The 23,130-nt window shown below is 43.5% G+C and overlaps 1 protein-coding gene across 9 annotated transcripts in view; it reads right to left on the reverse strand.

Annotated features, from left to right (window-relative positions):
- Positions 1-23,130, reverse strand: part of HDAC5 (histone deacetylase 5) — a 118,451-nt gene that overhangs the window by 8,976 nt on the left and 86,345 nt on the right. For 5 of the 9 annotated variants that reach the window (XM_069751472.1, XM_069751468.1, XM_069751470.1 and 2 more), the window contains 22 exons: positions 19,878-20,143; positions 18,638-18,782; positions 18,428-18,539; positions 17,933-18,063; positions 15,937-16,068; positions 15,695-15,807; positions 15,360-15,473; positions 15,060-15,237; positions 14,728-14,918; positions 14,436-14,648; positions 10,888-11,020; positions 8,518-8,651; positions 8,167-8,287; positions 7,823-7,872; positions 7,577-7,684; positions 7,435-7,490; positions 6,560-6,647; positions 6,354-6,473; positions 6,172-6,269; positions 5,738-5,856; positions 4,925-5,058; positions 4,759-4,843 (listed from right to left, as the gene is read on the reverse strand). In XM_069751472.1, coding sequence (XP_069607573.1) covers positions 4,759-4,843; positions 4,925-5,058; positions 5,738-5,856; positions 6,172-6,269; positions 6,354-6,473; positions 6,560-6,647; positions 7,435-7,490; positions 7,577-7,684; positions 7,823-7,872; positions 8,167-8,287; positions 8,518-8,651; positions 10,888-11,020; positions 14,436-14,648; positions 14,728-14,918; positions 15,060-15,237; positions 15,360-15,473; positions 15,695-15,807; positions 15,937-16,068; positions 17,933-18,063; positions 18,428-18,539; positions 18,638-18,782; positions 19,878-20,143 — 2,841 coding nt within the window. Of the gene's footprint in view, positions 1-4,758; positions 4,844-4,924; positions 5,059-5,737; positions 5,857-6,171; positions 6,270-6,353; positions 6,474-6,559; positions 6,648-7,434; positions 7,491-7,576; positions 7,712-7,822; positions 7,873-8,166; positions 8,288-8,517; positions 8,652-10,887; positions 11,021-14,435; positions 14,649-14,727; positions 14,919-15,059; positions 15,238-15,359; positions 15,474-15,694; positions 15,808-15,936; positions 16,069-17,932; positions 18,064-18,427; positions 18,540-18,637; positions 18,783-19,877; positions 20,144-23,130 lie in introns of all 9 variants that reach the window. The other 4 variants (XM_069751466.1, XM_069751465.1, XM_069751469.1 and 1 more) reach the window with 1 other exon arrangement.

Here is a 23,130-nt window from a genome sequence, read left to right on the forward strand (position 1 = left end):
ACGCTTATGGAGGAAAACACGCACACCAGAAGACTTCATGCACTTCAAATTTATGTTAAGGACCTATAACTCTGCCCTTCACCATGCCAAACAGACCTACTTCACCACCCTGATCTCCTCACTATCCAACAACCCCAAGAAACATTTTGACACCTTTCACTCCCTCCTCAGGCCAAAAGCACAAGCCCCTATCACAGACATTTGTGCTGATGACCTGGCCTCCCACTTTATAGAGAAAATAGACAATATCCGTCAGGAAATCCACTCCCAATCACCAAGTTCAGTGACTCCCATCCGTCCCTGCATTTCCCCTGGCTCACTCTCCACATTCGATCCCATCACAGAAGAAGAAGTCTCCAGGCTCATCTCCTCTTCTCGTCCGACTACATGCACCCCCAACCTCATTCACTCACACCTCCTCCAGTCTCTCTCTCCAGTCGTCACAACTCACCTAACTACAATCTTTAATCTCTCCCTCTCCTCTGGCATTTTCCCCTCCTCCTTCAAACACTCTATCATTACTCCATTACTAAAGAAACCCCCTCTCGACCCATCCTGCACAAACAACTACAGACTAGTCTCCAATCTCCCCTTCATCTCAAAACTCTTGGAGCGCCTGATATACTCCCACCTTATCCGTTACCACTCCACTCACTCCCTCCTAGACCCTTCAGAGTCCAGTTTCCTCCCCTTACATTTGACAGAAACTGCACTCATCAAAGTGACCAAAGACCTTCTGACAGCAAAATGTAACGGTGACCACTCTCTGCTCATTCTTCTCGACCTTTCTGCAGCTTTCAACACTGTTGACCACCCTCTCCTACTCTCTAGGCTCCAGTCACTTGGCATTAAGGAGGAGAAGAATGAGCAGAGAGTGGTCACCGTTACGTTTTCTCTCCTGGTGCTCACTCCTGGTTCTATTTCTATCTTTCTGACCGCTCCTTCAGTGTTCTGTTCTCTGGCTCCACTTCATCTCCTCTTCCTCTCACTGTCGGGGTACCTCAGGGCTCAGTCCTTGGCCCCCTTCTCTTCTCCCTCTACACAGCCCCAATTTGACAGGCCATCAGCAGATTTGGCTTTCCGTACCATCTTTATACTGATGACACACAACTATACACGTCATCCCCTGACCTTACCCCCGCTGTACTACAGAACACCAGTGACTGTCTGTCCGCAGTATCCGACAGCATGTCCGCCCTCTATCTGAAGCTCAACCTTTCCAAAACTGAACTTCTTCTGCTCCCACCATCTACTAACCTCCCTAAATCTGACATTTCCCTCTCCGTGGGTGGTACCATAATAACACCCCAGCAGCAGGCGCGCTGTCTGGGTGTTATGTTTGACTCCAATCTCTCCTTAACCTCGCATATACAATCTCTTGCCCGCTCGTGCCGCTTACACCTAAAGAACATCTCTAGAATCCGCCCTTTTCTCAACATGGAAACAACAAAAACCCTCACTGTCGCCCTGATCCACTTCCGCCTGGACTACTGTAACGCTCTATTAATTGGCCTCCCCCTCACTCGACTTTCCCCTCTTCAGTCCATCCTTAATGCGGCAGCCAGGGTCATTTATCTAGCTGATCATTACTTGGACGCGTCCACTCTTCGCCAGTCGTTACACTGGCTGCCCATTCATTACAGGATACAATTGAAAGTACTTGTTCTCACCCACAAAGCTCTCCACAGTGCGGCACCCCCTTACATCTCCTCCCTCATTTCTGTCTATTGGCCTAACCGACCTCTGCGCTCTGCAAATGACTTTAGACTAACCTCTGCACTGATCCGTACCTCCCACTCCCGACTCCAAGACTTCTCCCGTGTTGCGCCAATCCTCTGGAATGCTCTACCCCAAGATATTAGGACCATCCATAATTTGCACAGTTTTAGGCGCTCGCTCAAAACACATTTGTTCAGAGCGGCCTACCATGTTCACTAATCAAAGTCATTTTATGTTTGTGTGTGTGTAGCCCATTCACTATCTCCATCTATCCCCCACCCTCTGAAGATGGCTGGACCATCATTGTAAATACATCATTGTAAATACACACCTGTGCTTTGTATCTCCCCCACCTAATTGCTTTAATTATTGTATTGTTAACGTTGTTACTTATGACTGTTGTGTTTGAAACTGTTAAACTGTATAGCGCTGCGGAATATGTTGGCGCTATATAAATAAAGATTATTATTGTTAATGCAAAACAATGCTTATTAACTGCTACGTTATACATGTCCAGCAGAAGTGTGGCATCGCTATTTGGAGCGGGCTCAGACACTGAGCCTGCTGAAAACTGCATGGGTGCCAGCTGCATTATACAGTCGGAACCTACATTGGAGGTTAGGAAATGGTAGTCACTTCCAAATGATGCCCTCCACCATTACTTAATTGAGGAATAGCGATGGGTTGACATGGCTAGTGGGGACCTACCAAAGACAACGTTTCTGCTAAGTTATTATTTCTATGAAGCCCAGCCTTTTTCTAGGCTTCATATGAATACAGTGGGGCAAAAAAGTATTTAGTCAGTCAGCAATAGTGCAAGTTCCACCACTTAAAAAGATGAGAGACATCTGTAATTTACATCATAGGTAGACCTCAACTATGGGAGACAAACTGAGAAAAAAAAATCCAGAAAATCACATTGTCTGTTTTTTTAACAATTTATTTGCATATTATGGTGGAAAATAAGTATTTGGTCAGAAACAAAATTTCATCTCAATACTTTGTAATATATCCTTTGTTGGCAATGACAGAGGTCAAACGTTTTCTGTAAGTCTTCACAAGGTTGCCACACACTGTTGTTGGTATGTTGGCCCATTCCTCCATGCAGATCTCCTCTAGAGCAGTGATGTTTTTGGCTTTTCGCTTGGCAACACGGACTTTCAACTCCCTCCAAAGGTTTTCTATAGGGTTGAGATCTGGAGACTGGCTAGGCCACTCCAGGACCTTGAAATGCTTCTTACGAAGCCACTCCTTCGTTGCCCTGGCGGTGTGCTTTGGATCATTGTCATGTTGAAAGACCCAGCCACGTTTCATCTTCAATGCTCTTGCTGATGGAAGGAGGTTTGCACTCAAAATCTCACGATACATGGCCCCATTCATTCTTTCATGTACCCGGATCAGTCGTCCTGGCCCCTTTGCAGAGAAACAGCCCCAAAGCTTGATGTTTCCACCACCATGCTTTACAGTAGGTATGGTGTTTGATGGATGCAACTCAGTATTCTTTTTCCTCCAAACACGACAAGTTGTGTTTCTACCAAACAGTTCCAGTTTGGTTTCATCAGACCATAGGACATTCTCCCAAAACTCCTCTGGATCATCCAAATGCTCTCTAGCAAACTTCAGACGGGCCCGGACATGTACTGGCTTAAGCAGTGGGACACGTCTGGCACTGCAGGATCTGAGTCCATGGTGGCGTAGTGTGTTACTTATGGTAGGCCTTGTTACATTGGTCCCAGCTCTCTGCAGTTCATTCACTAGGTCCCCCCGCGTGGTTCTGGGATTTTTGCTCACCTTTCTTGTGATCATTCTGACCCCACGGGGTGGGATTTTGCGTGGAGCCCCAGATCGAGGGAGATTATCAGTGGTCTTGTATGTCTTCCATTTTCTAATTATTGCTCCCACTGTTGATTTCTTCACTCCAAGCTGGTTGGCTATTGCGGATTCAGTCTTCCCAGCCTGGCGCAGGGCTACAATTTTGTTTCTGGTGTCCTTTGACAGCTCTTTGGTCTTCACCATAGTGGAGTTTGGAGTCAGACTGTTTGAGGGTGTGCACAGGTGTCTTTTTATACTGATAACAAGTTTAAACAGGTGCCATTACTACAGGTAATGAGTGGAGGAAAGAGGAGACTCTTAAAGAAGAAGTTACAGGTCTGTGAGAGCCAGAAATCTTGATTGTTTGTTTCTGACCAAATACTTATTTTCCACCATAATATGCAAATAAATTGTTAAAAAAACAGACAATGTGATTTTCTGAATTTATTTTTCTCAGTTTGTCTCCCATAGTTGAGGTCTACCTATGATGTAAATTACAGACGCCTCTCATCTTTTTAAGTGGTGGAACTTGCACTATTGCTGACTGACTAAATACTTTTTTGCCCCACTGTATATATATATATATATATATATATATATATATATGAACTGTTTTTTGGTCATATCACCTCCTAACCAAAAAATGGAGTAAAAATGTAAAGGTCATATGAACCCTAAATTGATAGCATTAAAAACTTCAGCCCGCCATGCCAGAAAAGCCATAAAACGCAATTTAGTGAATAGGTGCAGAAATGCTGCAGGACATGTACATCAAAAACTCACCAAATACTCATTGTGGGAACTTAGCCTAAAACAAAAAACAATCAATTCCACCCCATTTGGATTTTTTTTCTTTTTAGTACATTTATATCTTGAAATGTGTGGTATCATTCAAAACTATAACTCGTTCAGCAAAAATCAAGCTCTCATATAGATATGTCAGTGGAAATATAAAAACCTCGTAAAAAAGCTCTTGTAAAAAGGGTAGGAAAAAGGAAAGAGGAAAACGAAAAGCTTACAGTCCTTAAGGGAAACCTCTCCCGTTGTACATACAGTATGATCTGTGCACACTATGATGTAGAGAAGGAGAAGCTGAGCAGAATGATATATGCGTTTGCAGGAAAAGATTCAGTATGACTTGCATTTTATTCATTGAAATCCCTGGCGTTTGTATATATATAGGAGTCCAGTGGGCGGTCCTACTAGTGACTGACAGCTGGCACTTACTCTGGATAGTAATGACTCTTTCTAGAGTGGTCACTGCATTGGCACTGGGTCTCTGCTGCAGAACGCTGTTATCAAATGGTTCCGGCTATGGAGTAAGAACATTCCAGTTAGCATGAATAAGGCTCCTATCACCACATCTCATGACCTTCCACCATCCCGATCTCACCTCCATTCCTACAAGGGATGACACACAAGCCTCAGAGGCATCACAGATAGCAGTTAAGTCATGTCCTCCTTCTAATGCCATGACAACCCTACCTCCTGCTAGAGTCATCAACTGTGTGGTGAGGTGTCCAAAACCTAAGTGACACACAGACAAAATAGAGGCATTGACATAATTTAGAGGACCCTATAAAACTCAATAACGCTGCTTACTACTGTGCAACAAGTCTCTGATCTCCATTTTTGGTCAGCAATTAACATAACTAATGAAATAAACTGTAAGTAGGATTATATCTGAAAAATGGATTAGATTAATCTGGTTTTGCATTGGTCATAGGTTGAGTAGGTCACCAATGCCATAGCTGGACATGTTGTAGAGGCAGCAATTACAACATTTATTCAGACCATGGTGAACTAGTGGCACCATGGTGCAACCACCAAAAATACAGCTATAGATAGAAATAATTCATTTTCACAGTGTATATAGTTGCCACACAATATGGTCTTCATCTAAGGTCACCATTGTCACATGTGACTAATCATTTGCTAAGAAAACCATTGGATCAGATCATGTTGTCTATTACTGAGATCAGAAGGACATAGATCATAAATCTGTGGTGATCTGTCGTGATCTTCCCGACAGCACACAAGCCAAAAATTATGGGCTATTTCAAGACAAAGCACACATGAAATCAAATTTACCAAATTATATTGGTATTTTTTCTTGACGTTCTCGTACAATCCTGGTTCTTCATCATAACTCCTGGCTTAGAAACTCATATTAGTGGATTTTACAGTTTTTTACATTCATGCTTACATTTTGCTGTAACAGAGTAGCCTCCAAGTGGACTTTGGTGCCCCTCCACTGCATCAAACCCAGCTGAGACTAGGACAAGGTCTGGTGCGAACTCTTGGGCTATAGGCATGACCACCAACCTGGGAAGACAAGCCAGACATGTTACATACTACCGATAGGTCAATTTACAAAATCAGAGATAAAAGTTCCACTTGTTATTCTCCCTCATTGGTTCCTCTGCTTTAGTGGTCTTGACAATTCCCTAATGGAGCACAACTTAAAAGAGGTAGGTAGAAGAGGTGGCAGGTCTGCTCACGAATGACCATAATGAAGGCCTGGAAACACCTGTCCTCAAGAAATATAAACCTTATAGATAAAAAGACTTTGATCTAGAGAATGTTACCATGATTGGTCAGCCAGGAAAATATGAAAAAATATAGGGTTTAACACATTACCTAAAAGCAGCCAGGTACTCCGCATCCCCTACAGGCGGCTCCACTCCTCCTGTCCATGCAATGTTCACATTAAATCCAACTCCACAACCGGCACCAACCTGTTAAATACAGACATATAGTATGTATACACATTTGGTACCATGAATCATGGTCTGGAGCCCCTCCAAGTCAATGGGACTCACCTCCTCTGGAGAGCCACTACCAGGGAAAAAGTTCCCATCATCATAACGGTGGAGGGACACATACAGGACATTGGGGTCACTGTAAAAGGCTTGTTGGGTTCCATTGCCATGGTGAATATCCTATAAACAGGATTAGCAGAGTTAAATCAGAGTCACTTATTTTATAAATAACGGCCGGTTATATTTTTGTAATTTTGGCAACTCACCCAGTCGACTATTAGGATCCGACCCACGCTCATCTTTTGACGGAGAAGTTTGGCAGCAATGGCTACGGAGTTAAAAAAACAGAATCCCCTGGATCACAAACACAGGGGTGTAATGTCAGTGAGCCATATTAGAGACTTGAAAAGCAGTCTATGATCAACTTACGGTTTTCCTACAGTGCCAGTGTGAAGGTTAGGGACACTTTAAAGGGTAACCGTATCTTCAAAAGTAACTTTTCAGAATAAGCTGTGATGTATGTGTATATGAGGAATAACACTATTTCTGGCCATTATATGACTTGTATCATGAATGTTCAAGAGTTTCCCCCTGCAACATCTATAATCTAATGTGTAATTGACTCCGACATGGTGGGAGGAAATTGAGAACTAGGATCTCTCCCATACACAGCCCATGAGAGGAATTCCTGCTCTCCATTCCATTACTTAGCATACAGAAATAAGCAGCGGTATGGGTAATGTCTGCATGCCAATCCAGCACTGAAGTTATAGACTTGTTAGAAAGCTTAGCACGATCTTTCTGTGTCTCCCTCTGCCTGTTTCTGCACTCTGTTGCTCACTCCTTCCCCATCTCATTTGCATAGAAAGTGTAACCTGACACCTCACTGTGTTGGCAATCCATCTTGTCTGAGCTGTTTATTTTAGAATGAATGATGAATTCGGAAGGAGGGGGAGAAGTGGCTCATACGTAGAGGAGGAAGCAGATTTCTCTGATCTGATATGTTGCATAGTTGCCTAAAATATTGACTTATGCAAAGTTTGTTCAAAGTACAGTTCCCATTTCAGGTCATGAAAAGAATGAGTTTGGGGCCCAATGTTGCTAGCTGAACCATTATGTGGACCATTCTAATGATACTTACATAGCAACGGACTCTTCTGCATGATGTCCTGGTGGACGGATTACAGCAAATCCATTCTATGACATTACAAAGAATGTAAATCAGTGGTGGATAAAACAGCATAGTGCCCCCTATAGTTTAATATGGTGCATTTGTGACTTGCCTTCAATTCTCCAGAAGCAACTTTAAATGTCAGCTCAAGTAAAGATCCTACAGCCGTTCTTACCGCCGGTGGAGAATGGAGCTCGTTCCATACTGTGTCACTATCCACCTGAAATAATGAATAAAGTGGAGGACACTGGAGTAGGGTCCATAAAAGGGAAATCAGTATATGGTAGATGGGTGTTCACTGCTATAGTGATTGCAATTCTACTAAATGGCAAAAAAATGAGAATGTACCAGAACTTACCCCGATGCCACCACAAGGGAGCACTGCATACATCTTCTGGGAGAGTGGTCCTATTGGATGATTGAAAAAGAAAGTTGGTGATATTGAGGACAAGAAGTGTGACCCACCATAACTATGTTTTATAGAAAGTTCCATGTAGAGGAGATACACTTTTGGTGCTCTCGGGTAACGTCCATCTAAGTCCCTTGTCCCAAATTTTACAATGCAGGATTATTATCCCCCACCCCCAACCCCTTATTTTTGTTATTTGTTTGCCCTCCCCAAAAGGTTACTTCTGTACCCAGCTCTAAATGTTACTACTCCATCTTGGTTCCCAGCCAGTAGCTATGTCTTCAGCCCCTCACCCAGCAGGTTCTTGCTCTCCAGTTTGTGGCGGCTTTGTGGGCTTGTCCCGTACAGGAGGGTATGATGCTCTGCATGTACCGTCTGAATCTCGTCCAGCGTGGCCTTCCTGCCCCGCACGCGCTGTGAGAGGGACATCATGTCACTCTTAGTCTATAGAACCCCAATGATTGCCACTAAAATATATTTCCATATGCTCAGTGTCAACCATATTTACACACTTCTAGTGCAGACATGTCTCACCATATGCGCACTCTGAGCTCCATAGATCAATCTGTGAGCCGTCCCATGCCACCCCATTGTGTGATTATTACCCGCCATCCACTTATGGTTCTCCCAGCCACATAAATCACCTGGCACTTGTTTAGTAGACCAGTCTCCTGTAGACGGGACCAGATACTCTGTATTCTCCCGGCATGTTCTGGGTGGTTATTGGTGTCTCCACAAGTGCACTGGTGTTTCAGCATCAGAGTGTCGTAGACTAGACCTGGAGAGGAAAACAAACCTGTACCAACTTTTACATATCATATTTGGATAAAGTTATATATAAAGGGGGGTCCTCGTTCGTTCTTAGCAATTATCAGGAGGAAATAGCAGCTACCAAGTCTCTCCTCTTTGTAAAGGACCCAAAATCTCCATGAATTACATGGAAAGGCCACTGACTTCACCGGGCACTGAGTAATGCTTCATTGCCCTTGTTCAGGGCTGTGGAGTCGGTAAGTCAAACCTCCGACTCGTCAGTTTCCATGACACAGACTCTGACTCCACCAAAATGGGCTCCGACTCCACAGCCCTGCCAGGACTGTGGTGTCGGTAAGCCAAACCTCCGACTCCCCAATTTCCATGACACAGACTCTGACTCCACCAAAATGGGCTCCGACTCCACAGCCCTGCTTGTGGTGCCACTACATGGTCAATTCGCACTTACCACCAGGTTCCCTTGCACATTACAGCTGACTGATGGCCACCCCAACCCCAGAGATGAGATTGTTTTGGGTCATGCTAATGAAAAGCCAATGCAAGATGTGGACAACCCTCTCACGTGTCTCACATGAAGGTTTAGGAAGAGCAGTGGATTCTATATGTAGGAGTGGTCCCATATAACCACTGCCATACCAACGTGAAAAATCTCTTTACTGGCTAGCAGTGGAAAAATCTTCTTAATTATGAAGTGATCCTGTTCTATCTGTGCTAGATATGACTACTTCTGAAATTGGAGAAAAATCTATTTTAAATAGGTAAGCCGAGCCCCCTTCTCTTGGCTAACCCATAGACAAGGAATGGCTTCGCTACTGAAATGAGCCAGCCCCCTTCAGATAAATCACTGGTTATGTGACCTCTCCTGTGGTAAATCCAGTACGGAAGTGGAATTACCAGAACTTTTCGGTTTCATAAAATTATACTAGTTAGTTGCTTATAATTCAGATTTATTGGGGTGGAACAGTGATGAGATAGATGACAGGGTAGAAAAAGTGCTATTTTATCAGCCCTCTACACTATCCACAATAATGAAGCTTAATAATTAGTCAGGAATGAATTCTACTATTCATTAGAATTAGTCATTTCCTTCAAGTAATAAGCGGTTATCTTCTCCATGCCTTCAAGATGTCACTGGTCTCTGGAGAATGGTAAGACTACTGTGATGAGCAAGGGTATAAGGCACAAGAGCTATGAAGGCTACATGTCATCTAGCATTAAGAACTATCACCCTATTGTGCAAAAAGAATTACGGTACTGTTAAAAGGCAGCATCATAAATACAGAAGACTCAGCAGCCAAAGCCTCCCGGGATCAGTAGTGATCGCCTGGTCAAGCAGTGGATGGATTGCACATTTCTCCTGCAGTGGCCACTACAGGAGAAATTTAGTATTACATGATGCTCCTAGCAGTCTGTTATAGGGGTAGAGACCCTAACTCCAAGGCTGTGTAACTTACTGTTCAGATTACTGAAATTTTCATAAAATCACTATTTTATCTGCTGCGGATCTACCAGTTCTCCGAATACTAAGCTCTGTATAACCAACAACACTGATTGGCAAGAGTATGTCTCTACATTATGTTGTTCTCAAAATAGATAGCTAAAACCTGTTGTTGACAGATTACTTTTAAAGTGTTCTTCCCAAAATCACAAGTCGCTAGGGTTCCAACAGCTAGGACCTCCAGTGATCCTGAAATTTGGTCTCTGGAACCCCAGGAACGGAATAGGGCTTTGCAGCCCTGTTTTGAAGGGAGGAGGGGTATGCATGTTTGTCCTCCAATCCATTCATTGTCAATGGGAGCATTGCATCAGCTTTCACTGGCTGTCCAATAGACAATGAATGAAGTGGACATCGAGTATATGGACCTCCATTCCATTCAAGATGGGGCTGCAGAGCCATGTTCTCTGGGTTCCTGAGCCCCAATCTCATTGTTTTCTCAATCAAATTCCTTGGGGCCCCAAGTGAACAGCAAGATATCCCCTATCCTCATAGATAGGGGATAATTTGTGATTTTGGGAGTAACCCTTTAATTAAAGGAACTTGTGTAATTAATAGATGCAGGGTCTTTCAGAGCACGAGACACTGTACGCTGCAGTTTTCTTTAATGGCTAACAGAGAGAGATACTGAAAGGATGACATTCATATCCTGTAATCAGACTTTAATGTTATTATCTTAAGCTACAAGTTGCCCTTTCCGGGGTCTAAGGGGAGCCCTCTAATGTTATGTGTGTGCGGACGGACATACCTGTGCTGCTGAGAACTCTGCGCCGCGGCTCAGAGCTGAGGGTGGTGAGCGGAGCGGCAGGAGAAGACTGTGTGCGACTTAAAGCTGAGTGAGGCAGGGAACCTTGATACAGAGGAAGGGTGTCCGGAAACATCTGAAAGAGGCGTAACAACAGCCTGAGATCAGTGACATATGGAGGGTGGATCCAATACTGAAATGGTTAATAACACATCACAATATCAAAAATGAAATCTAAAGCAGTAGGATAAATTCCCAATACACAGCAGCCTTCCTGCTCCGCCATTGGATCGTAGAACGCCACATACAGTCTCGTACCTGTCCAAAGAGTTCGAAAATGCAGAACAATAATAAAAGTCAATCTCTTCCCCAAAATAGACCTCTCGGCTTTGTCTGGAGACCCCTACACTCATTCTGTTCCCAACGATTACGTTTTCTTGCTGGGGATTCCGTTTTTTTAAAGTTTGGGTTTGAAACCGAGATCTTCGGAGCAGGAGGCACCCATAGGACCTACTCTGAATCTATGGACTGAGCAAAACCACATTTTTTGTTGCCCAATCACATGCTGTAGGCACCATAGTCCAATGCTACATGTCATAGCAACCTATTGGCCGCACAATGGGCCAGATGGGCACACTGCGGCTAAAATGTGGCTACATTTCAATAGGCGAATCCCAGACAGAACATTGAAAGTTTTCTAGATCTCCAAGGGATATTAGAGCGAAAATCAAAGCTAATCTCAAAAGACACACGACGGTCAAGCACATACAGTATGTGCTCCAAAATTCAGAAAGCAGTACCCATATAGACCAGCAGAGGTCCTCCACTGCTGCAGTTACATAGTAACCAGTGGGGGAGGCAGCACCTCAAAAACAAACACCATTTTATCCAATATACCAAATGTGAAAACCCATGTCATAAGGTACTGCAGATTTCAGAATAATAATCGCAGCGTATGACACAATAGGAAGCGAGTCATAAGAATTAAGTAAAATCTGCCAATGTTCAAAACAAACACAGCTAATACCCCCCCCTAGGTAAATGTATATTACAAGCGACCTCGTGGGGAACACTTCTGGCATCACTGGACTTCACTGTAACCATAACCTAACAATGTAGATATCACCGCCCTTGGGACAGAGGGAAACTGATTTGAGGAAGCTGAGGTACTGGGAGTTGTGTGACATGGTCTTCATACCGGTGTTCATCAGAGTTTTTCTACCTCACTGGTATCTTCAGCCGAGGTTTAGAAACATGACATCATACTAAATGAGAACCAAGTGAAAACAGCAGGGTTATTAAGCACTCTTAGAACTAAATCTTAAAAATCACTGAAAGAAGATGAATGCTGACCAGTATTTCTCCACGGCAAAGTCTATATGACTCACCAAATCTCAGCTTCCTAAGCCCCATGGACCACAAGCCTTTCAGAACAAGAACTTTGTTCTCCATGTCTGACAAACAACTAGTGAAAGAGAATTACTGATGACCAAAAACTATGATCCCTGACAAACTACTCCCCAAATCTCGTCTTCCTAATTCCAGTAAACCACAAGGTTTACGCTACAAGGATCTTCCCAAACGATTCTCATGTCTCAGCTGTTTCACCACTAGTGACAGAAATGGACTAGCAGCCACTAGCTCTCCATTGTAAAGACTCCATATAGCTCAGCTTTCTGGCCCCCAATGACTACAGGTTTCCAATGTGAAGACCCTGCAAAAAGCACTTCAAATCACAGCTACCTGACCGCTGTTGGATTGCTGGTAATAGCAAGCTCTTTAGTGTGAGGACCCTGCCATGTCTCAGAAGCTTTCGGCAAGGTCCTTACTCTGAAAGAAGCTTATATCTCATCTACCTGACAACCAGTGACTTTAGAGGCCCTCATACACAAGAAAATCACCCCAACCCTCTAAGTTCTGCAGGAGAGGCAGACTTGCTGTTGTGTGTAGGGGTCTCCTGACTGCCCCCCAACAGAGGAAGTTGTGGAAGAGATGGATGGGGCACTTCTTCAGGAGATAAGCCATTTACAAAGGTAACTGGCATTCGCTTAAGCTGGCCATACAGATTACATTAGCCATACACAACATTCATTCGCCCTTCAGCTATGTCTCCCGGCTCCCCCATACACAACGTTCATATGTTTTTAATGTGGAGACAGGAAAAGCCGCCATAAGACACTTCCATTGAAAACAAAAATGATTGGCGTGAAATACCTGATCTCTTCTTAGCTTATATAATATGTCAGGAAAGAGTTTGGAAACGCCTTTACTCCGCTGTTCCTGGCCAAATCACATACATGCTCTGCAGAGCGTACATGCGTATGAGGAGTCGGGAGAGATGGACGGTGTGCGGCCCCCTTAGCGCTGCAATCTAAGGACACTTCTAATCAGATTGTCATATTTTAGCTTCCTGACCACCAGCTCTCAAGGATGAGGACCTGCCCAAACATCTCTCCATATTTCAGCTTCCTGGAAGTAGTAGGACATTGGGGTAACAGGTCTGGGGGAATGTGAGGTGTGTAGCAGAGCTCAGCTGGTCTCTCTACATTGTGTGGTTACAGATGGTGATGCATATTATTATGTCAATGCAGCATTTTTCATTCACAAAAAAATCTGGCCTCACCCTCCATCTAAATAACTCCCCTTCCCTCTGGGTAACTGCAGCCCCCTATGCCTTTCCCAGCAGGTCAAAGGATGGGGGGTTAGAAGCGTCTGAGTCACAGGAAAGAGGGAGGTGGGTGAGTCATTAATGAATGAGTCATACTCGGCTCTCCTCATCAATGGACTGTGTGCTCTGACATCAAAACACAAGGCTTACATACTGCAAACATCGCCTCCCGCAGAGCATTCCTCCTCCTGCCCTGCAGATCTCCATTCCTCTGTCTCATCACTAGTATCAGACCCAGAGTCCGGGCTCCTCTGTATGGATCATACACACACAGCAGCTGTCAGCAGAATGGTCATTTGGCCTACAGCTAGGATCCCGTTTTCATCCATCAACATGCCCGCTAAGATAATCCCCACTTATCTCTAAGAAATATATTATAGTCCTGACTGTCACCTGATTCAGGACCTGAAAAGCATCTTTTATTGTCCGGATAAAGAAGCCTGTAGTGTTTCGAAATGAGTTGACTAAATTAAGAAAAAACGCGTGTACTGTTGGTCTGGATTTGGACTTATTATATGGGATACCAGCAGGATAGATTATCCCCAAATCCTCCTTATCTGTGTTTTCACTGTCTGATGACCTGTTGGACCTGTATCAGCTGAGTGATTGAAAAGTTGGGTATACACAACTAAATATGGTTAGTATAACCTTAAACGCTTCCATCTCCCTTGGATAAAACCCTTCTGTGCTTTTTCCTCCTAGTGTTATCCAGTGTCTTTTTTCTATGTGTGTTGCATTGTTCTACTGGAGTTTCCGGATAACACCAACATTTTTGCATTGGCCAAAGAATTGCTCTGAGTGTAGTTTTCACAACATAAGAAGTGGACACTTTTAGATGTCTAGTCCCACACTTCTACCATTTTAAAGTACTGTATACTCTTACCTTTTTAAATGCATGTTCTGCACCGTTCGTCGATCCATCTTCACTGTCATCCTCCTCATCCTCTGCTCCTTCTTCTTCTTCTTGTGTTTCCTCGCTCTCGGTTTCTCCATCCAATGTGAAGATGGCACGGCACCTCTCGCCCCCATCTTGTTCTGTCAGTTCCTCCTCTGTTTCTTCAGGATGGGTCGGAGGTTGACGTATTCCTTCCACTGTCTACCAGATAAGACATTTAGCAACATGAGAACCATCTAGGATTTGACCTTAAGACCCATCTCTCAACATCACTACTTACTTTACTAATCTGTTGTTGGTCAAGATAATGCTGGTGTTGAAGGACCAGTTGTTGGAGGGCCTGTGGGCTTTGTGGTAGCGGCGAGGACTGTGTGCGGCTGAGGGGACGATGTCGTTGGCCTTTTGTGACTGTGCGAAGGGAAGTGGACACACGTTCTCCACCGACGAGGGGCGACTGACCATGTAGTGGGACTAAAGCAGAAGGAAAAAGTATATTGAAAACCAAAAATCAATCAAGTACGCAACCCAGGAAAAATCATCTCTAAGAGAAGTCAGCAATAAATGGGGAAAAATTAAGGAAAAGTCAGGATAAGCACCAAAAGAGATAATAACCTGTTATCAGGGCGCTCTGCTGCCTGGCTTGCTCCAGTAGTAGTACATGTTGCAAAAGGGAAGGAGCCCCTAAACTTATCTCCCCACCATCCAGCGTAGAGAGTGAGTTGGCGGTGAGGAAAGCTCCACCTGGCCGTAGGCTTTGGCGCTCTGCTCCCTCCTGAGGGGTGAACTGGCCCTAAAAAAAAATTCTAGAGGTAATACAAACATATCATCTTCCAATACAATGCTTCTCTTGCAGTCTCCTCTTTTAGCTTATCTCAAGGTCATAAATGTCCCAACTTTGACAGAGGTACTCACACTGAGGTTGCTGGCGCTTCCCTGCAGGCAGATATTAGGTAGTGAAGGGGATGTATATAACCCTAAAGGGACTCCCGTTCCATCCAGTGTGAGAACTCTCTGCTGGGGAAGCATCTGGAAATGAGCATGAAATATAACACAGTGATCAGTCATATCCCATATTACTGCATCCATTTGATTGATTGGGGCTGAGCTGTGGCACCCGATGCATCCACAATGAAAAATGGACTGCTGCAGCCCCTCTATGCAGATAATTGGCAGGGGAGCTGGGAATTAAACACCCACTAATTCAATATTGAAGACCTTTTTAGATCTTCCAGACCAAAGGCACTTACCTCACTAGGAATATTGGGCACACTCCCCGTCAATCCATTCTCAGAGATGGCACTATTGGAACTGTTTGGAGAGCTGGGTCCTGACCCGGGGGCACTACTACATACAGAGGAAACTGGAAGGGTAAAAAAATAGATCATTGATGAGTCCGTGGGCCTGTTGCTTACCCATGAGTGAAGAGAGGGGGTATAATACAAGATGGTGGGGAAATTTGAATGTGAAATTAAGGAAATTCGATGGATACCCTGAATCTCAATTGCTCTCTTTTTAAAAGCACTGATGACGGTTCCATCCTTCCTACGGAGAAGAGGACTACTGCGCCGTTCTGCAACCTTCTGCTTTAACCGTGAACGAACTTTCAAGTTTGGTTCAGAGGCTATATGGGGAAAACAAGAATTTAGAAAACATTCAACACATTATATGGCATGGGGTGTAACTGCAAACCCTGCTCCCCTCATAGTATTGGTAATATGGTCTATAAGCAGACTGTTCCCTGCCATATACTGTGTTCTTCTAGTCCTTAAAGAGGTTATCCACGGCTTTTACACTCATGACCTATCCTTAGGTAGGGGATCAAATACTTATATCTCACTGCAAAATGCAAATAACTTTATATAATTTATACAATGTGATTTTCTGGATTTTATTTTTGATATTCTATCTCTCAATGTGTTTGTCAGTGGGCAAACTTACAAAATCAACAAGGATCAAATATGTATTTCCCCCACTGTATATATTGCTCGAAAGCTTATCGCACAACATTGGATACGGGACATTCCCCCTATCAAAAAAGAATTTATTAACAAGGTCAATTGGCTTATTTCACTGGAGAAAGGTATTTATCGTAAGAAACAAGCAATTGGTAAATATGAGGTTTTATGGGCTCAATGGCTCGATGAGTCGTTGCTTCCATCTAGTTAGAGATCGTATACTGTTTTATTAAGGTCCCTTTTTTAATACTTAAAATAGTGGCTATCTCTGGCACAATGAAGTGATGTTAACACAACATGACAGAAGTGATCTGCCATGCCCTTATATCAGTAGTAGTAGTAGTAATTTCCATGTTTCTGAGGTTGTTTTCTCAGAAGTGGTGAATGGGATGGGCTGTTGGGGTTGAGTTGTTCTATTGTTTTCTTAGGCTGGTTTCACATTTGCGTTTAAAAACGCAGCGTTTTTAAAGCAAACGCATTTGGTGAAAAAACGCGTTTAAACGCTGCGGTTTTTTTTAGACACAAGCGTTTTTGCATGTTTTAAAAGAAACGTGGCGTCTTGACGCGTTTATATGCGTTTTTTCCTGCGTTTGCGTTTTTGAAACGCATTATGAGAAGTGTGTGACAGCTGCCAATCATCAAAATCAATTAGAAAACCCACTATAAACAGAAATAGCTAGGGTTAGGGTTAGGATCCCTAGTAACCCTAGGGATCCTAACCATAACCCTAGGGATCCTAACCCTAACCCTAGGGATCCTAACCCTAACCCCAAACCTAACCCTAGGGATCCTAACCCTAGGGATCCTAACCCTATCCCCAAAACTAACCCTAACCCTAGGGATCCTAACCCTAACCCCAAACCTAACCCTAGGGATCCTAACCCTAACCTTAGGGATCCTAACCCTAACCCTAGGGATCCTAACCCTAACCCCAAACCTAACCCTAACCCTAGGGATCCTAACCCTAACCCTAGGGATCCTAACCCTAACCCCAAACCTAACCCTAACCCTAGGGATCCTAACCCCAAACCTAACCCTAACCCTAGGGAACCTAACCCTAACCCTAGGGATCCTAACCCTAACCCTAGGGATCCTAACCCTAACCCTAGGGATCCTAACCCTTAGGGTTAGGGTTAGGATCCATTAGGGTTAGGGTTGGGGGGTGGCTTATCAGTGTGTATTCTTGTGTTTTTCTATTAAAACGCATGCAAACGCATGTGCTTAAAAACGCATGCGTTTACATAGACATCAATACGGTTTTTTTTGCGGCAAAAAAACGCCGCTAGAAATTACTACATGTTGCATTTCTGCAACAAAACGCATGCATAGAAACGACCCACGCGTCGTCAAAACGCATGCGTTTTTAATGTTAAGTATAGGGGAAAAAAACGCATGCTTTTTTTTGTGTTTTTTTTTGCGCTAAAACGCAAAAAAAAAAAAACGCAAATGTGAAACCAGCCTTAATACTATTAAAATTCAATAAAAAAAAATTTGATAAAAAATGGAAGTGTCATGAATGAAACAAATTACCAGTTTTGCGAAGGGGAAAGTCATCTCGACCATCGCAGGTTCCTAGTAGAGGCATTTTGTAAGAAGGAGGTGTAGCTGGTGACCCAGCCTGAGGCGGTGAACTGTGGTCCAGTGAGGTATGGTGAGTTCCCCTGAAAAAAAAAAAAGAACTGAAGTGGTGAGATACCAAGATGGCAGGTGCATTTTGTAAACTTTTTTTTAACAAACAGTCGGGACCTAGGTCACCATGAGGTTTGTGGAGATGAGATCAAGTCAACCTTGTTAAACTCCTTCATTTGTTTCTGTACTTTGCAATACTACATCGAAAAAGTACAATACAACAGGCAACTTGCCTGATGGTCAGCCCGTTCTTTCTGTCTACAAACAAGATGGGCCTGAGATAGGGCGAGGGTGTGAAGGGTTCCAATTTGGAAATTTGACAAGGGTTTGCTTCACTCCTGAACAAATACAAACAGTTTATAGAAAAAAGCAGATACTGAAAATTTCTAGACTCACCAACATTTGGGGTGCTGTAAGATGGAATGATTCGCACTCCCTGGTACCTCCTTAGATTTGCTGAGCAGAAATTCCTGAAGCTTCAACTTAACCTCTGTGCTGGCTATGGCACCTTGGAAGAACATAACCAGTTTATGGCCACCACAACATGAACAGTCTGTACATCACTGCCACACTCCCTTCCACCTCTGGACATCACGTTGCTCTTACTTTCTTTGCTTTTCTCCTTGTTCCTCAATATTAGGAGTTGCTGTTCCAGCCTCTGTTTCTCAGCTTCCTCCTGTCTTTGCCTTTCTCGTTTCCTCTGTTGCTCTAACTCTTGCTGTCTCTTGGCCGCTAGGATCTCCTGCTGTTGCTGTATGTGGACAACAGGAACAGTAAGAATCACGTTGACCTTACCATGGGAAAATGTGGTGGTCTTACAACATTAATACTTGTCAGTCAAGTGAGTACTCACTCAGCCAACAGCTATTTCTTCCTATCTCTCATATACATTCATGTTTGACAAATGTGTTCTCAATAGAAAGAGCAGAATAAGGTGGCGCCTGACAACTCATTCAGTGGCTTATCTCCTTTGAGAAGAAAGGATTGGGTATATTGAATGCTTGAATGCCCAATCTTTCTGTCCTTTTCCATCTATGGTCGGGAGAAAGTCAGGAAACCTCTATACATAGCTAGTTGGTTGATCCAGTTAAAGCTGTTCGAGTGACATTTCTATAATGTGTATGGCCATATTAAGGGTATGGTAGACTTAGGAATAGGAATTCTTGATAACAGTCCACATATATTAACAAGATTACCTCAAGTGTTGGCATCTGCACCAAAAAATACCTTTTTACCAGGCACTGTGTAATGCTTAATTTTTCCTGTGGTGGCACTTAGTTTCTCCTCAGACTACTTCTAACCTCTGGGGGTACAGCAGGAGGACAGTTTATGATTGGTTTATTGTTAGGGAACGTTTCTAACAAGTTGGAATTCTGTAAACTGAAGAATCCCTTTAAATCGACACAAGGACTTTTATAAAAAGGTAGAATACTTGAAGTTCACGTTCCAGCCAAGTCCTTTAAATTTCTTACACACCCCCATTGTAGATGAGGATTACAGGAGAACTCTGCATGCGGTTTAATGAGCAGTAGATGACTCTGAAATGAAGAGAACAGACGTCATGTGCTGCTAGTGGGACAGATTATGTCTTTGTGGTGAAAGAAATAAGGAATGAATAAAAGGAAGAACCACTATGGCAACAAGAAAAGAGCCGAGGAAGAACAGCAAAAACATTTAAAGGACGATGAAAAAGGTTATTGTTTGTGGCTGGTCGAAGGCATCAATGGTAGCATTCACTAGAGCAGTGGCTGGAGAAATCAGCAAAACCAATGTTAATGAGATGAGTGAGGTAAAATGTTCGACACATGATGAGGTCAATAGCGACCTCCAGAGCAAAATGTCCCACCTTGAGGTGTTTTTGGATCTGGACCTCATGCTGTCTTGTCAGGTTTTCATGTTGCTTCTGGAATTCGGCAAAAAGAAGTTGTTTCTGGAGCTGCTGTTGTTGTTTCAGCAGAAGAAGTTGTTGCTGAAGTTGCTGCTCCCGACTCAAGGTGTCCATGGGCACTCCGGGACCACTCGCTGCCCGTGGCTCTTGCCTCAACTCCCCGGGACTTGGGGGGAGGCTGTTTGGAGAGGGTACTGCTGCAGAGAGGAGAGGGGTGACCTCCACTGTTTGGAAGAGATGAATGGTAGTTAGTCAGAGAAGATGCCACGAAGGAGCACTATGACCTAGAAGCAAGTTAAAGTCTAATGAGAAAAACAGTCCAGCCCTATTCAAGTTAACAAGGTCAAACAGTATTACCAAACACAACCAAAGGGCAAAAGTGATGCTGTTTCTGGTACAGAGCAGCCATGTTTTTCTAATCTCATGCAACCCTTTAGTGGCTGCTCATAAAATGTAATCTACCAGATACGTCACTAAGCAGAACAACAAAAAAAAACAGTATTAAATAGGCAATTTTGCGGATGGAGACTACTCTTAAATGTATAGCGGTGGAAGGTTGATGGTTGGAAGGTTGGGTGACCGGAAGTGGAGGAGGGGTCATTAGCATGAGGAAAATGATACGGTCCAGTTATAACTCCCATCCCCCATGTTTTGCACCAACAGACCACCTCTAACTTCAGAATAGGTATATCGGCGTATTGCTTGGCAAGGGTGTCATACTCAAGGACCGGATATACATTAGTGGATCAATGGAACTTTTGTAAATGTGTTTTGTGTACAGTCTTGAATCCATAAGAGAACATGATAGGGACTATTGAGTTAGACCAGCCAAAGATTATGTCACCGGAATCTGCTGAGGTTCTAAACTGATGACATCATCGGACAAATCTGTATTTTAGTTAGGATATTAGCCACATTTGCCCTATCAAATACCCTCTACACACCCCTCTATGTAGCATTAGGTACTGGGAAATTGATTGGACTAAGACAGATCAGTTATAACACAATATGTGAAACTTATTAAAACTGTCCCATTGCAACCAATCACAGCACAGCTTTTTTTCTAGCAGGGTGGATAAGGAAATGAAAGCTGATCTTTGACTGGTAGTTTATCTGTGAGGCTGAATGAGGCCTATGTTTGAACCGATGGCCAGAAGGTGAGCATGAAGAAATTAGTATTTCAGCTTTGCCTACTCGTATGGAATGAGTTAAAGGCAATTACTTGCTTTCTTAATGATACTATGGAAATGACGCCATTTATTATAAGTCTATAATGTGATAAAATTTGATGTAACTTGAGCAGGAATAGAAGACGGTACATGTACTGTCTATATGGACACTATTACATCCTATTTGGCCATATAGCAAGATACAATTGCCAATAACCATAAATATTTCATATTAATTGTATATTCCACAAATATGTGGGGGTCTGACCAGTGGGACCACACTGATTTGCCAGTGCAAAGGTATAAATGTAATATATGGAAGCAACTCTGCTACGTATCTCTTAAAGAAATACTGGAATCAGACTACGCGTCTGTGGCCTCCGCCTGATGGAAAGGGAGACACGAAAACTCCATTTTCAAGATCAATGGGGATCTCAGCAACCCCCATGGATCACACACTCATACTGTAAATGCATGTGATGGGAAGACAGCTTTAAAGACATAGCCGCAATAATGGCATATCCACAGAGTATCACATACAGTCTGACAGGTGCAGACCCCACAATTGAAGAAAATTTGTAGAAATCTTATCCCTTGGCTTTGAAGAGCCAATTGCATTTTTAATTTTGGGGTGCAAAGCCTCTACAGAGAGGAAGCGGCCAGGAGGTCTCGTGCCACCTACTGAAAGCAGCAATCCTAAAAATCAATATCGATTGTTTTACAAGCTTTTCCATATGGCTTAGGGTAAGAAGCCAAACTAGAAACTCCATTTGCATACTGTTGTTTTGGGGTGTTTGCCCCTCATCAGTGCCATGCAGGAGAACTAGTTCAGCTTCTTAACATAAGTTATATGGCAAGGCCCTTCAAAGGGTATGATATTGACTTTTAGCATTACTACTTACTAATGAAGCTTATTCTGCTTTATGGAAACTGCACTTTACATCACATGCTGTGCAATAGTCTAATTAAGCAAATGCCCCCTGCATCATAGGAGATCAGGGAAGCTGGTAAGTGGGATGTCGAGCCTTATGATATTGACGAGCTTGGTCATCAATATCAGATTATTGGGATGCGACACCCGACACTCCAAAGATCAGATGTTTTGAACTCCTAAAGAATGTAAAAAGTGGACAGAGCGGAAAAACAAGGCGCCTTCACAGTGTAGTGACCATTGCCATGCAATTATTCTCAGCAATGGCCACTACACAGTGCTGTATACACTGATTACATGTGGCCAAGCTAATGGCTAATTGAACGGGTGGGGGGCCCGGTGTCAGACCCCAATGATCTGATATTTGACCTGAAGATAAGTCAACAAAGTCAAAAAACTCCTTTACGGGAATCTGTCACCAGCTTTTTGCCACCTAATCTGAGAGTGAAGTGTCACTAACTGGGCTACTTGCTCTTGTTTTAATAAAATAACTATTTGATCAGCAGGAGATTATCATTAAATGACTAATAAACCTGCTGCCAAGTAGTTCTCGATATTCATGAGCTTTGTACAGCCCCCACCACTGATTGGCAGCGTTCTGTGTACATTATGCATGGGAAGAAAGCTGCCAATCAGTGGTAGGGGCGGGGCTATACAGAGCTCAGCATTCAGAGGACTGCTAGATCTGCAGCAGATAAAACAGTGATTTTATTCAAAGCAGCAAGTAGCCCAGTAAGTGACACACCGCTGGAATTGGGATATCTGCCCCTACATCATGCTGCTCTCAGATGGGGTAGCAAAAAGCTGGTGACAGATTCCCTTTAACCCCATTCATGACCAATATTTACGTCTTCGGCCATGGCCTTTGATGTGGGCTCACATGCTGAGACCACATCTTTCCCGCACTTGATGGCTGATTTAGTCAGCCATCAAGTGCCTCTACAGCCGAAGGTGGATTTGAGATCCATCCGCGACTGTTAACCAGTTAAATGCCTCTATCAATCACTGACAGTGGCATTTAACACTCACAGACGAGAAGTTCGTCATTGATCCCGCCCATCAGCATGCCCGTCATGTGATTGCAGGGTGCAGATAGGTTGTCATGACAGCC

The sequence above is a fragment of the Ranitomeya imitator genome, chromosome 2 (assembly GCF_032444005.1).
Source record: "Ranitomeya imitator isolate aRanImi1 chromosome 2, aRanImi1.pri, whole genome shotgun sequence".
Taxonomy (NCBI): Eukaryota; Metazoa; Chordata; class Amphibia; order Anura; family Dendrobatidae; genus Ranitomeya; species Ranitomeya imitator.